We start from the raw sequence: 14,378 nt of genomic DNA on the forward strand, positions 1-14,378 counted from the left end.
ATTTTGTCATTTCCAATAGCTAGATGGCAAGTGTCTTTGGGCAAAATGGTGTCTGGAGATCACAAGCTGTAGAAGAATTTATACTTGGAGTAAAATAGCTAATTATATATCTAGCTAGTTCTTTGTTCATTCTCAATCAATCTGTAGAAGAGGATTTTGTGCTCAGCCCTGGATTTGATGGAAAGCACAAGGCTGTGCCAAGTGGGTGAAGAGGCTTTGCCATACCTGAAGCTTTTCGCTGCATCCAATTCATGGTCATGCAAGACTTTATAAAATTACTGCTTTTTCATTCAAAGATTGGTTCATTCTCCCTTTTTGTGGTGTGGTTTTGTGTGTGTGCATGTGTGGTGTTCTGCTGTGCTGAAGACTATGACTTTGATTTAGTACTCAGTTATTTTGATTTTATGTTTTCCAGCTTTGAAAAGAATGCTGTTATTTCACTGCACTAGTGCTTCCATTATTGAGCATCTGTCTGACTTCCTGACTTGTTTCTCTCCAGATTAAGTTTGAAGTTTTACTAAGTGAAAAAAAATTGCCTCCTTTAAGAGTTTTGCCTAAAAATGATTTAGGCTGGAAACAAGCAGCTGTTTTTTGTTTTTTTGAGAGTGAGAGAGATGAAAACAGTTTGAGAGAAATCTCTTGAAACGTGTATGTGTGTGTTTGTCTGCTTACTTATTTATTTATTTATTTTGCCCCATGGCCATATCTGGCTGGTCTAACATAACCTATAGGATTTTTGAAGCCTTAAAGATAAAAACAAGTCAGATGATTCGGATTAGAAGCAAAATAGGAGAACTCTGCATACCATAACCAGAAATAAATATTTTTATATTTTGAGGGAAAATACCTCACATAGTTTCTAGACTGCCAGAAGCATGATAGCTTGCAATATACAGCGAATTAAAAAGTCAGACACATGCTCTGTAGCCATAACCTCTGCTTGATAGCAGAGTGGCAATTGTATACAATTCAACAATCTAGTTTGGAAATGCCTCCAATTCCCCCTTTTCTCTCCATCTAGCCATCCGTGGATTTTCGCCACAACACAAGATCCGCAGCTTTGAAGAAGCCCGAGGTCTGGATCGTGTCAATGAGCGTATGCCACCACGCAAGGATTCAAAGCATCCTGACGGTCCGGTGAATTTAACTTCAACAAACTCTGCGGAAAAGAATGGGACAGGGAGGAAGGCCCAGTAACAGCTCCATATCACTAAAGGATCCAAAACTTAATGAATTCTATTTATTTATTATGAAGGGGTGGGGGTGGGGGTGGGGGTGGGACAAACCAACTTAGCCTGGAGGCACATCCATAATCCAGTTTGCATCCATTCTGTAAGAGAGGTGACCATTTTGTAAGTTTTTTAAATTTTATGTTCAATATATAAAGTCATCTTTTTTTTTTTTAATTTAGAATGGGTCTAAAAACTAGTTCATATATAAAGGGTTCTGTACAGATAGCTATCCCTGCCAAGAGGGAAGGAGCCTGTGTTGGTGGGTGGGGTGGGAAGGGAAGCCGAAACAGCCTAGCCCAACTCTGGTTTCTGATTTATTGGAACCATTTTAAGTTAACATTTTAAAAAGTGGCATCTTTGATTTGAACACATATTCCTTCCAACATTTGCTGTTTTTGTTTTTTTATTCTCCTCCTGTTTCTCACCACATCTGATGGTCCAGCACCTGACTTCCATTAAAGGCATGTTGCTTAGGGCAATTGGTAAACTTTTTCCTTTGTGGAACCCTGTGTCAGAGGTAAATGTTGAAATACAGAGAACCAGCACAGGATAAGTTACTAGATATCTGTAATGGGAATCTCCCTTTTCCTCCCCTACCACCTCAAATGTATCCATCACTTTTCCTTCAGAAATCCCAGTTTCAATAGAGAAAATCTCTTGGAATAAACCATTAGGTTGGCTTTGATGAATGTGATTCAGGGATCTCCATTCATCAAAAAGCATCACTCTTGTGACCTAACCCAGATGGCTGCTACTATTTTCCATGAGTTTAACCCTATTTGATTTGCATCCACATCACACACATAGGATGTATATTGTTTCTCTGAACCACAAGCAGCCTCAGGAGATTGTCTTGCAGTCATAATCTTAATGTGAATTAATGTTTGGGCTACTTTGTCCTTCTTACCACATCCAGCACATCTCACAAGCTGCCCTACAGTGGCTCCATAATAAAAGCCCCAACACAAAATACATCTGCCTTGTCTACATGAGGGCCTCCTGCTTTCCTGGTTCAACATGTTAGAATGAGTAGTGTGGGAAATGTAAGATCCAGGGAGAATATGTAATTTGTGTAGAGTTCTGAATATACAACTGAGCAGTTCTCTTGTCCACATGTACCGACATATACTTATTCACTGTAGACAGGTGGACACTCATGCAGCCTTTGCAGGGATGCTGGTTGAGGGGTCTTCTTTAGGCTGAAAGAGCAGAAGGAGGCCAGAAAGGAGTCCCATTCTTTCCTTCTGTATGTAACTGACAGAATGCTCTTGGCTTGAATCTAAAAGGCTTCTCAGTAATTTCAAGGGTGAAGGTATGATTCTCCAGCTCCTATAACTAGGAAAAGTTATCATTGATGTGAAGTCAGAATTTTGTAAAACAAATGTAGGCTGAATATTAAACATCTTCAATCAGCATTACCCGCCCCTCCCAAAACTACCACCTATCATTTCCTGCATAATAGTGCATCTCTTTCAAGTTGGACCTTGAAAGTTAGGCCTCTGGGAAGTAGCACTGCTGCCTTTTTATACCCCTAATGAGGGCTACCTCATACTGTTTATGGAAAAGATGTTTTAGGCAAGTCCTACATCTGGCTAGATATGTACCCTGGAATGCTTTTAGGGCTTTGATCTCTGATGCACATCTGTGTTTAGGGATGCCTTACTATAGGAAATGCTTGCATGCCCATTGCAAGCGCAGTTAACTGATAAATTGTGCATTGGCTCTGAGTTCGTGGAGTACCATCTGAAAAAAAAAAAACCCCAAGTTTCTCATTCCTCAAAGCATAGTACATAGTTCAGTGGTTCTTTTAACATTTCTCAAACTATTTATTTAGTTAATGGAATATCCCAACCTTCTTCTTTGTAAAGAGCTCTAAAACCCCAAACAAATAACAGGGAAAATTCTTTCTCATTGCCCTTGAAGGACCTATGGATGGTAGTGAAGGCCTGCTTATCTTATAAGGGAAGAAACATGGTTTTCCCCATGGTGAGTGGATGTTGGCAAGGGAAAAATGACAGGGATGAACATTCTTTTAAGAATGTATAGCTACATGGCATTGATAAGAACCTCTGCAGGAACAAGCAGAGTAAAAGTTTTAGTTTGGGAGAGAATCAGAAGCAGGGAGATTTGTGTTATAATGTGCCAAAGAGCAACAACTGAACCATTGAGTTGTATTTTGGAAATGGGATCCTTTGTTGAGTAAATTCTTAGCTTGGTCTATTGTGGTAGAAACCAAGCCTTGGTAGCGATTTCCTTTAAAAAAAAAATACAAGTGTGATCATTCATTGAGAAGAGAAGTGTGCGCTCTTCCTGGTTAGCTCTTGCTCCTTCCTAGCTCTATTTGCGATATGTTTTGAGTCAGTCTTCCTCAGGCAACTCTTCTAATATAGTGGCTTAGACAAACAGAACAATCAGCCATCACAGGTCTATCCTTGAAAAGAATACCTCTTATTTGCTCCATGATGGACACCCCACCCCATCCCACCCCACCCCAGGTTACAGACATAGGCTTTGCCTGTTTCTTAAACCTCTCAAGAATTAAGAAATTAGTTTGTATCTGCATTTTAGAACTGATGCAGTTGAAGGGGTTTGTATTTTTATCACCGTCCTTTTTCCATAAACTTCCACCTAAATAGTGTGACTGTTCCTCTTGGAGATGAAGAAGTTCATATTCAATTATGCAGGCCTCTTACGTTTTTGTTTAGGTTGACTCTGGCATCTCATTTTTACAGAAGACTAGTCGGAATTCCTTCCTTCATGGAATAGATCACCCTTTGCTGCTGGTAGGATATGATGCAGCTTTGGTTGGAATACTTCTAATCTGAGAGGAACAGATTTTTGCAGGTCACTCAGAAAGGGCTTCATTTAGTTGCATAAATCTTGGGTGACTTGGTTTAGCCTCTGCCATATCATCCATCATGTGTTTCCATCCAGCTTTTTTTCAGAATTGGATAAGATTCAAATTGTGAGTCTCCCAAGGATGGGGGCATTATTTATTTGCTAATTTCAGCCATGTGGATGAAAATCTTTATATATCCAAGGAATCAATGTAGAAGGAACCATTTGGGCCATGACAGCCTGAAGCACACATTTGGATCTTATCATGCAACAGTAATAATGCTTATAAAATAAAGCTGATCTTTTTTTTAAAAAAAAAAACTTAGTGTCTGAAAGATACTTCCAACTTTGTTCTCTCACCTTTGAGAGATTATAATTCTTGGCAACAGAGTGTCTATGCCCTTTTTTGCCTACTAGTCATCATTGTAACATGGGCTACTGATTTAGGAAATGGTAAAAACATTTCAGTCCTAAAATTCTGCACTTTTGAGTGGCTAGGTACTGCCATATTTTTGTCCCCGCATTTCCTCCCCCCTCTCCTTTTGAGTTACATTGTGATGTCAAAGCTAATAATGCTGCTTGCAGTATTTTGCCTAATTGGTTTAAGGTACTATATCTACTGACCTCCCCCCTCCCCCAATTCTGTTAAGAAGGAGAAGCCTTGGAGTCAGGAGGGATGGCTGTTCAAAAGAGGGGTAGCTCTGAGGCAGGAGGGGCCTTAATTTCTACCAGCAAGCACTAGTACTCTTCTCCTTTCACCGTTAAGATGCTGGGGAAAGAAAGACTGCTTTAGGCTCCTTGAACGTCAGCATAACGTTTGGTGGTGATAGTGGGGCAAAGTAGTATGGCTTGGGGGAAGGAGTTGGCTTTCAGACTCTCTAGTTAAACAACACGTGTTTGGTTGTGTGCTCTCTGTCGGCTTTGTCTTTTTCCATTGACAGTGGGTTAAATTCCTGATAACTGTCAAACCAAGGATGCAAGGATATATGCGGCAAGAGACGGAGCTTGGGTGGAAAAGCCACAAACTCCTTACCGTGTCAACCCTCCCTTTGTTCTCCCTGCTTCTCCCACCATTTTAGCAAACGGTCAGAAATACAGTATTGAAACCTGTTTCCAGTATTCAGGGCTGAGTTCTCCAGACTTCCCTTGCCCTGCTTTCCCTTTCATCTGTGAAAGAGAGGGCCAGCCACAGTTGTCCTTTGCTGGCATGGCATGATGCTGGACCAACAGCTTCTTCTCTTACGCTTTTGAGCAATTTGATACTTCTGGATCTCCTGACCTGAATTTTGAAGTGGGCAAAAGCTAAAGCCAGCTTATGTCTAACTGTGCTGAAGGGGGCATGTGTTGCTTACAGGCAGATTTGCTTACAAGAGCAGGAGGGGAATACCTGGTTGGTTTCTGCTCTGGACAGAGAAGAAGTGTTCCATGTACAACAAACACCCTTGGAGAGATTTCTGGTCAAAAGATAACAACCTAAACCTGGGTGTTCCAAAAACAGTGGTCATTAATTGTGTCAGGTTACATGCCAGACTAGCACGTGGCTCTTCTGTTCTCTGCTTTGGCGATGAAAGGGGGAATGTTTTATTTAGAGTATTGTTGGGTGGGGTCCTTTCATGTCACATAGTCTTATTTCCTAACACAGATAAATAATGGGGAATTGCACTTGGGCTGCCTGCCCAATCCCACTTTCTGAAAAAAAGTCATTAATTTATCTTGAATTTGTGAAATACCTCTGTTTCTTTCTCCACCCATTCTTCTCTAATCTCCTCTGTTGTGCGTGCGGGTGTGTGTATGTATGTGTGTTTTTTTTCTAATTCCAGGGACAATCTTGATCATCTTGAGCAACAAAAGCAGCAAAATCAATTTTAAAATGGTGAGAAGCTAAGAAACAGCCCTCCAACCCATGGGATTCCAGAGTATCAGAGGCTGTGCGCACTGCCCCCTTACCTGTGAGGCTGCCTAGAAGCAGCCTTTTTTTATTTTTATTTTTATCTTGCATGATAAAAAGCAAGGTGCATGTACTAAGGAGGGGAGTCCACAATGGGTCTTCCAAACTTCAGGAACAAAGGTGCTTTCACCTCCTTCAAGAGAACCTGGTCTGCTATGGGGTGGCAGCCTGCTCACCTCTCCCTGATTTAGCTAATCCGCTGCTTCACGGAGCACCTTCCCGGTTTTTCTCATCCCAAACAATCACAAATCCTGGGAATGTATGGCAAGGACTGGGGTTCCTGGTTCTGAAGTGATGTTTGCCCATTGCCTGGAGACTGCCTCCTTTCTTGCTCTCTTTTTAGCTATGTTTAAAGAAGAATGGTGACAAATGTTATTTATTGGCGGAAATTATTTAATATAATTTCTTTTTTGTGAAAAGGAATGACTTTGTTAGAACTGTCTTAATGTAAATTGGAAAGTCATCTTTAAGAAAAAAAAACTTAAAAATTAAATGACAGTTGTTTGGCTCCAGTGTCATTTTTCAGAGTGCTTGAGCAGTAGCTCAGACATCGATAAAAAAGAGTTAAATCCATTGTGTTCCTGACTTTTCCAGGTCAACAGGAAAAGCCTTAAATGTTTCGCTGGTTTGCTTTGAAGTCAAGTGATGAAAAAAAAAAGTAGTGATGCAGCTCAAAAATAAGGGGTTCCTAAAATAGCCAACTCCTGCAATCAGTCAACTTTGTGCAGTGCCGTTATTTCAATTGGGAAAACTTGCTGAATACCAGAACTGAAGTTAGGGTGTTTTCAGGCAGGACACTTTGCATGAATTTGTGACAAAAGAATACAAATCTTGGACTAAGAAAGTGTGCTAGTCATGGTTGAGAACTCAGCCAGCATTTCTCAACCCTGGCTGGGGAATTCTGGGAGTTCAAGTCCACATATCTTAAAACTTGCCAGGGTTGAGAAACACTGCAGTAAGCAGCAAAATCAGAGTTTTTCTACCTTACCCCACATTAATTTTTTGCTGAAGAATTCCATCTAAACGTTCTTACAGATTTCTGGCCACCCTTGGACGTTTCATTCGTGGTGTGTAAACTAAGGCCAATTTCCATACATACCCAGGAATATGTCTCTTTGAACCAACACAGACATCGGGTTCCTGGAGTGCACATAGTAGGGAAAGATTGGTAATAATGGGAGAATCATCTTGGGGTGGACGTGGGTCACTCTTACCACTGGATTCATTAAAAAAATCTGATAAACTGAGCTGCCTCAGGATCACTATATCCACTGGAGTATGGGTGTGTCTTCTCAGGTGCCAGAAAATTCTACCTTATTTCTAATTGCTCACAGGGCTGCAGAAGATAGTTGATGTTTAAATAGTGAAATTTGAGGGTTGACAAAACCTTGGAGAGCTCTCTGGGTGGTGAATTCCAGAGGGGTGTAATAGACAGTTTTTATAGAAGGAGAACGTTTGGGAACCGGCCGTGAATCTTTGGAGAATCCTTCCTGAATCCGGTGGGTGAAACTGAGGGTGGTGCCAGGAAATAAGAAAAGCAGGAATTTGCTGGTGGACAGAAGTGGACTTAAAATTGGAGTCTGTCTTTTATAAATGTAAAGATTGTCAGGTAGAGTGTGATCAGATTTGCTCCATTTGTTGAAATTAGGATAGGGTCCTGATTTGTGTTGGGCCTGTCTCTGCCTCTTTCTCAGCCCAACCTACCTCACAGGATTGTTGTGAGGAAAAAATGAGAAGAGGGAGCACGCCGTACCCTGTGTTGAGCTTCTTAACAAAAGGCTGGATATAAAGCTAACAAACTCCACTGTGCTGCAGCCTAGAAATTAGGGCGTCGTTGACAGGTGGATCCCCCCCCCCCCAAATGAGGAATGAAACATTCAAGGCCCACATAGAACTGCCAAGTCTCAACGAAGAAAAATAGCAATAATTAGGTGGGCCTGGATGTGGAAAGCTGAAGGTTGATGGCGAAGGCTGTGGCTGGGCCCTTTCTCAGCAGGGCTGGAGCCCAGGGCCAAAAATTTGGCTGGGGTAGGGAATGGAAATCGACGGAGCCTAAAGGGCCTTAAAACCAAAGCGACCAAACGTTTAGCGAGGTTCTCTTCCATCCTGTTGATTGCTTCTGTGTTTTGGATAGAAGGATCTCTCTGTCGTGTGTTACATTGTTTTTCTGGAGGACTCTACGCCTGAGATTTTAGAGGGTGATGCCTTCTAGAAGAAAAGCAAGTCAGGCTGCAAAGGACATCATCTGAGGGGATGCAAACTTTCCACAGTACATCACCAGCCCCTTTACTAAAATAGGGCAGCCTTATATTTCTCCAATGTTTGTGTTTAAAAGCATCCATTCCCAGAGGAACCCACTATATTAAAAAATCTTATAAGTAGCCTATACTTGATCCTCCGTCGTAGGAGTTCACCATGACTGGCCTCCTAAAACAACTTGGCTAAGTCAAAAGTGGTTAATTGGTTTTGGCTTTGTGTATTGTGTGAAGCTAGTTGTTATTTATCAATTGAGGTTTACAGCTTAGTTGGTTTATAGGTTACAACAAAGGGTGGCTTAGTAGCCCAGGATGGGAATTAAGTTCTTGCCATTTCAGGAATCCTCACAACAACCATGTGAGGCAAATTAGCCTTAAAAACCAAGGCTTCTGTGTGGCGCTCGGTGGAGGGAACAACCTGGTTGCCTTCAGTCCATGCCCAATGTTGTTATCCTGGTTGGCTTTAGTATCGTAGTCATCAATAGCGTATGCAAGTTAGACAAAGGACACATAGGCATATCTCAGTAATTTTTTGAAGGACTTGATGATTTTAACCTGTGCTTGCTATATACAGAAGCACATCTCTCTCCTCGTTCCAGATCTGGAAATGCAAAGTAGAAGGAACGGGCCTTTTAATCTATTTTCAGCACTGTCTTCTCTGCTGGGGAGCCTACAGCAGCTTACAAAACTTATACGCATTTTCATAAAGGCACGGATAATACCAAGTCTGCACGGCTTATTTCTCGTCCAGAGCAGTGATTGCTATATGGCAGTTCAGCCACCCTGCCAAGGGGCATGGATGCGGTTCTCCCATCTTGACTCTGGGGGCTTGGTTTCCTTAGCAATGGAAATGGCTTGCTGTCACCTCTTTCCAGGATATTTTCTTCCAATTGAACCTCCAGCCATAGCATATCCCGGTGGTCTGCCGTTCAAATCCAAACAGGCCTGACTCTGTATAGTTTCTGAACCCCATAGTTCCACTGAGAAATGGCTCTTGTTGGACTTGTGTGTGGCTTCTCTACAAACCCGGGGCTGGGTTTCCCCACCCTGCAGAACACCTGGGGCCCGATTGATTGATTGATTGATTGATCATGTGCCTTCAAGTCGTCAACTCCTAGCAACCACATACAGATGATGGTCTGTCCCTGACCTGGTCTTTTGATGGTGCCCCCATCGCCACTGTAACTGAGCCTCTCCACCTTGCTGCTGGTCATCCTCTTTCCTTCCACCTTTCCAGCATTACAGCCTTCTCTCGGGGGTTAGGTCTTTGTATAATGTGTCTGAAGTAGGATAAGGCCCAAGGAGGTAAGTGAAATAAATGAATATATTACAGCTGTCCAATTTATTGATTTGCTATCCAAATTGTAGTCCTGGGAGGATGCAAGGGTAGCTCAAGAGAACTTTTTTCAGGAAGTGCCCAGCAGGTTGAGGAGGTGACCTCCTCTGAGTGGTGCAGGGCCTTTTTAGCAACAGTCAAGACAGTCAAGTTGTGCTGTGTAGGAGAGCAGGAGAGAGATCCCACAGAGATCACTTTCAGGCATCCAGTTGATTACCAAAGCTCTCACAATGGGTTCCCTGGCCCCAAGTCTAGGAGAGGGAGGTACTTCTATCTCAGGGGCGATTCACTATTAATTCAGTAGGACCTAAATGTTAGACAAAGTCCTTGGAGCTTGCAACAGTTATACTACAATGTTACCAGCAGGGGGTACTGCCGCTTTGTAGATGCAATCTGGTTATAGTCTAGGTTGATGCTGAGTAGAGCAACTGCAATTGATTGATGTTATTTGCATTGATTATATGTGTCTGTCACTGACATTATGGGGTGGGGGGAAACGTCCCTGGTAGAAAGAAACCTTTTCCAAACTGGCACCCTCCATGTGAGTTGATACTCCAACTCCCAGAATTCCCAGCCATTGTACTTGGGAGTCACAGTCCCATCTCACCCGCAGAGCCGCACCTTCTACATGGATAATCCAAAAGACGAAATAACCATGGGCCTGGAGGGCTTTTGCTTGAAAAAGTGCATCTTTGAGGTAAAATGGACAAATAGTCTGACCCATCTGAAAGAATGTGCTTTTAGAAGACCCGGTAGTTATTTTTGTACAAAATCCTAACTTGGTTTTATTCTTTCCAACCCAGTGGAATATTGGAAAGAAATTACGTAAGGGCAGTTGGAAATGGTCTCTCTGCCAGCAAGATAATTCTCTGAAAAGGGGACCCCATTGGGAGTGGTGGGAGAAATCACTGGAAGAAAGCTTTAAAATGGGCCAGATCCTGCTTGGGGCTACAGAGCAAAGCTTTCCAGAAAAAAAATCTCTCTCTGGGGGAGAGAGTTGGGCAGCGGCTCAGAAGGTGGGCAACTTCTCCACTCTCAGCCCCTCCCATCTCCCACCTTATCACCTGACCTACAAACATATAGGCAGCCCACCTTGTGCTTCCAGGTGCGTGAAGACACAGTCAGATGCAGCATAAGGGAAGAACAGAAACAGAAATTTGTTGTTGTTGTTTAGTCGTTAAGTCGTGTCCGACTCTTTGTGACCCCATGAACCATATTGCGCCAGGCCTTCCTGTCCTTCACTGCCTCCCTGAGTTTGCTCAGTTTCATGCTCATTGCTTCAGTGATGCTATCCAACCATCTCATCCTCTGCCATCCCCTTCTCCATTTGCCTTCAATCTTTCCCGGCATCAGGGTCTTTTCCAAAGAGAAATGTGTTACTCCATTACAAAAATTAAAAAAAAAAATAGATGCCTCCTTGCCCACTGCTGGTATGGAAAAGGGGATGGAAAAAATTCCACAACTGCTGCTTTTCGTGCTTTCCCAACCTCATTTATTCTTTTTAACCCAACAATATGTTGGAAAGAATTTATGTAAAAAGGATTAGGACTCCATCAACAGGACAATAGACTAGAAACTGAACAGAATGATACCAAATTTGGTGTGGGCAGAGAAACCAGCAAAAGAAAACAAGGGAAACCCTGCCATAGACAGTCAACAATGTAGTCCTCCAGATATTTATTTATTTTTATTTATTGTTAAACTTGTATGCCGCCCATCTCCCCCAACGGGTGACTCTGGGCGGCTCACAATAATAAAAAAGGAAAAAACACCAATCCCTCCAACAATGGCTAAAATCCATAAATAATTAAAATAGAAACATACATTTAAAATGTCCTAAACCCCCCCTGTGAATTTTAGCCCTAAAACGTTCAAGATGCTGGGGGGGAAACCAAACCCATCACCCCACCAGCCATCTCCACAGATGCGAGCCCCCATCCGGCCCCCAGGCCTTCTGGCAGAGCCAGGATTTAACCCCTTTTCTGAAGGCCATGAGGGAGGGGGCATACCGGACCTCTGGAGGCAAGATGTTCCATAGGGCGGGAGCCACAGCAGAAAAGGCCCTCTGCCTAGACCCCACCAATTGAAATTCCTTGACCGGTGGGGTCTGCAACCTGCCCCTTATGCTGGACCGAGTGGGGCGGGCTGAAATAACCGGGTTTATTGCAAATATTGCAGAACTCTGAGCCCTGGTCAGCATGGCCAATGTTAGGGGAAGATGGAAATGGCGGTTCACAACTTCTGCAGTGCCACAACTTCCTAGCTTAAAACTGTCCTGCTTCTTTTCAGTTGTTCTTACTGTTCTGGTCTAAACTGAAGCACTCTATTTCTTCCCTCATCTTACTTTTCCATTCAGTTCAATCATGGTTTATCATGCAGTTTCTAAAACCATTGCAATCACGTGTACTGAAACAGGATTCAATTACTGTATCTCTGTGTGTGTGTTGTATGTACATATACTGTATATGTGTATATAGAGAGAAAAATTTATGTAAATAAAAGACAAACATGAAAAAATATATAAAGAGTAAGAAAGAGAAAAAAGATGAAAGAAAAAAGTGCAGAAAACAATACAGATAGAAAAAAAAGTATTTAAAGAAATGATTTCTGATCTTCATTGCAGCAGCTACAAACGAACTTATTATCTTCCTCCCCTTTTAAAATTACGTATCAATTACTGTATTAATTATTGATTCAAAGTTTTCTGTTTCAAAGAAGATGGATGGATGGTTGCAGAATCTTTCTTACATTAAAGAGAATTTGTCCTTAAGGTGTCCACTCTATTCACACATATTATATTATGATCTGGTCCACATATGCCAAGTCATATTGTGATTTAGTTTAGCATGCTATCGAAACCTAATTGTTAAAATACTCCTCCTTAACCACAGACCATACTTTGGTTTTGGTTAGCTTACCTTAACCTTGGTTTAATTTACTTCCAAACTTGGGCGAATAGTTTATGATGTAGCAGCTATTTGGTCTTCCCAGAAAATTGCCCAGACTGTAAGAGTGGCCATAAAGTTGCTGTTTTTGTTTTCTTTTCACTGCTGCATGGAGGAATATTTGGAGATATAGCTGGGAGGAGAATCAACTGTTCCCTATCCTGTGCATGGTGTCTCTGGGACTGATTGCCCAACCACTGTTTTGTTGCTGAGCTTCAAACCAACCAACCAACCAACCTTTAGCTGGCCAGTCACCAAAAAGGTGGCAGGGTATCAGCTTATCAAAACTCTTCGCTGGGTTTGCTGTCCAGTCAGAGGCATCTTTGGAGGGGGTGTGCAAAAAGACAAAATGGCAGTCATACAGTCAAACCCTACGTGCACTGCATTTTTGCCTACAGTAGAAGGCAGTCCTTCAATCACGCAGTCATGGCTACCATCTTGGCTCTGACACACGCATGCTGATGTCTCTGTGTCTGGTGTTTGGCTGCATATCTTCCCCATGGGCACCACTAAGCTATAACTACCATGTTGTGAATATACAGTAGCTAGATTCACATAACACGCTCAATCCTACATATGGATTAACCAAAAACAGTTGGCTGTGTTCATAGAACATGTCTTGCTCAGACAAACCATATTATAACCTATAATTTATTATTTATAATAATAGTAATGGTTGAGATCCTGCAACATACTACACCACAAATTCAACAACTCCAATTTAACCTAGTTATTTGTGAATTAAATGCAGTACCAGTGACTTTTGAGCTACTATACTGTAGTGATTAAAGTGATGCGTTAGGAGCAGAGAGAGACCTGGGTTCTAGTCCACCCTCAGCCACAGAAGCTTCCCTGGGGGACTTTGTGTCAGTCCCCTTCTTTCAGCCCAACCTACCTCACAATTTGTTGTTGTGGAGAAAAATGGAGTGCTCTGCGTACAATGCCTTGAGTCTTGAAAGAAAGGTGGATATACAGTGACTCCAAGGATGGCCAGACTATGCCAAGTATAGTCCAACAGTAGCAGAGCAATAGGGGGAGTTTTAAACGAGTATCAGCTACTTTTCAGGAAAGATTTTCTCTTCTTGCAGACTTTTCACTGGGCAACTTCTGCTCCCTAAGGCTTCCAAAGAGACGTCCAAGTTGGAGAATAAATCTCTAATTGATTCTACAGAGCCAGACATCTTCTGATGACACAGATTCTCCTGTGTTCTCCATCTGTGGGAATCTTATCAACAGCCATGTAGTAAATGTAAAACTTGACACTGGAGGCCTTTGCCAGCTACGCAACAAGGTCTTGCTTTCTTGCCTGTTCAGCAGTTCTTGGCTCAGGCTCGCTTAACTGGTGCTGACTTTGCTCGCAGTTTGCACAAAGGCTAAAGTCCAGATGAGTCATATTACAAGTTCTAGGAAACAAGGAGAAAACAAAGTTGCCATACCAATGGAAGGCAGGGATCTGGTTGAACATGAAGGCGTGTTTCAAATGCTTCTTGGGATTGCTGCTTACTGAGGCAAATTTAAAAAGCAATTGAAGTGGGTACTTTACGGAAAGAGAATTAAGGGAGTGGACTCCCTTATCACCATTTCAAGATGCTTCTCTGTTTAGTGTGGCTTCTAATCCTCTTTAACTGAGAAGTTTTGTTTTTATTTTGCATTGATTTTTCCTAAAATCAAAAGCATAGAACAAGAGTGGTGACTTATTTATGTGTTTAATTCTTGAGGGCTGCATTTTCTCCTGGGCACCCTTGCTGAGACAATAGATTATATCTCAGGCTAGACTAGTTCATAATTGGATAGCGTGTGGCTCAGCCTGTTCTTGTGAGATCC

General features: G+C 42.2%; 1 protein-coding gene across 6 annotated transcripts in view; it reads left to right on the top strand.

The window, feature by feature from the left end:
• PPP3CC (protein phosphatase 3 catalytic subunit gamma) overlaps positions 1-6,516 on the top strand; it is a 68,891-nt gene extending 62,375 nt beyond the window's left edge. For 3 of the 6 annotated variants that reach the window (XM_088151870.1, XM_088151867.1, XM_088151865.1), the window contains one exon: positions 1,022-3,725. In XM_088151870.1, coding sequence (XP_088007996.1) covers positions 1,022-1,197 — 176 coding nt within the window. In that variant the 3' untranslated portion in view covers positions 1,198-3,725. Of the gene's footprint in view, positions 1-1,021; positions 3,726-5,890 lie in introns of those variants that run through there. The other 3 variants (XM_088151868.1, XM_088151866.1, XM_088151869.1) reach the window with 2 other exon arrangements.
• The last annotated feature ends 7,862 nt before the right edge of the window (positions 6,517-14,378 follow it).

The sequence above is a fragment of the Python bivittatus genome, unplaced genomic scaffold (assembly GCF_059951505.1).
Source record: "Python bivittatus isolate LINGU-HERP-01145 unplaced genomic scaffold, Pbiv_v1 ctg000680_np1212, whole genome shotgun sequence".
In the NCBI taxonomy this organism is placed as follows: domain Eukaryota; kingdom Metazoa; phylum Chordata; class Lepidosauria; order Squamata; family Pythonidae; genus Python; species Python bivittatus.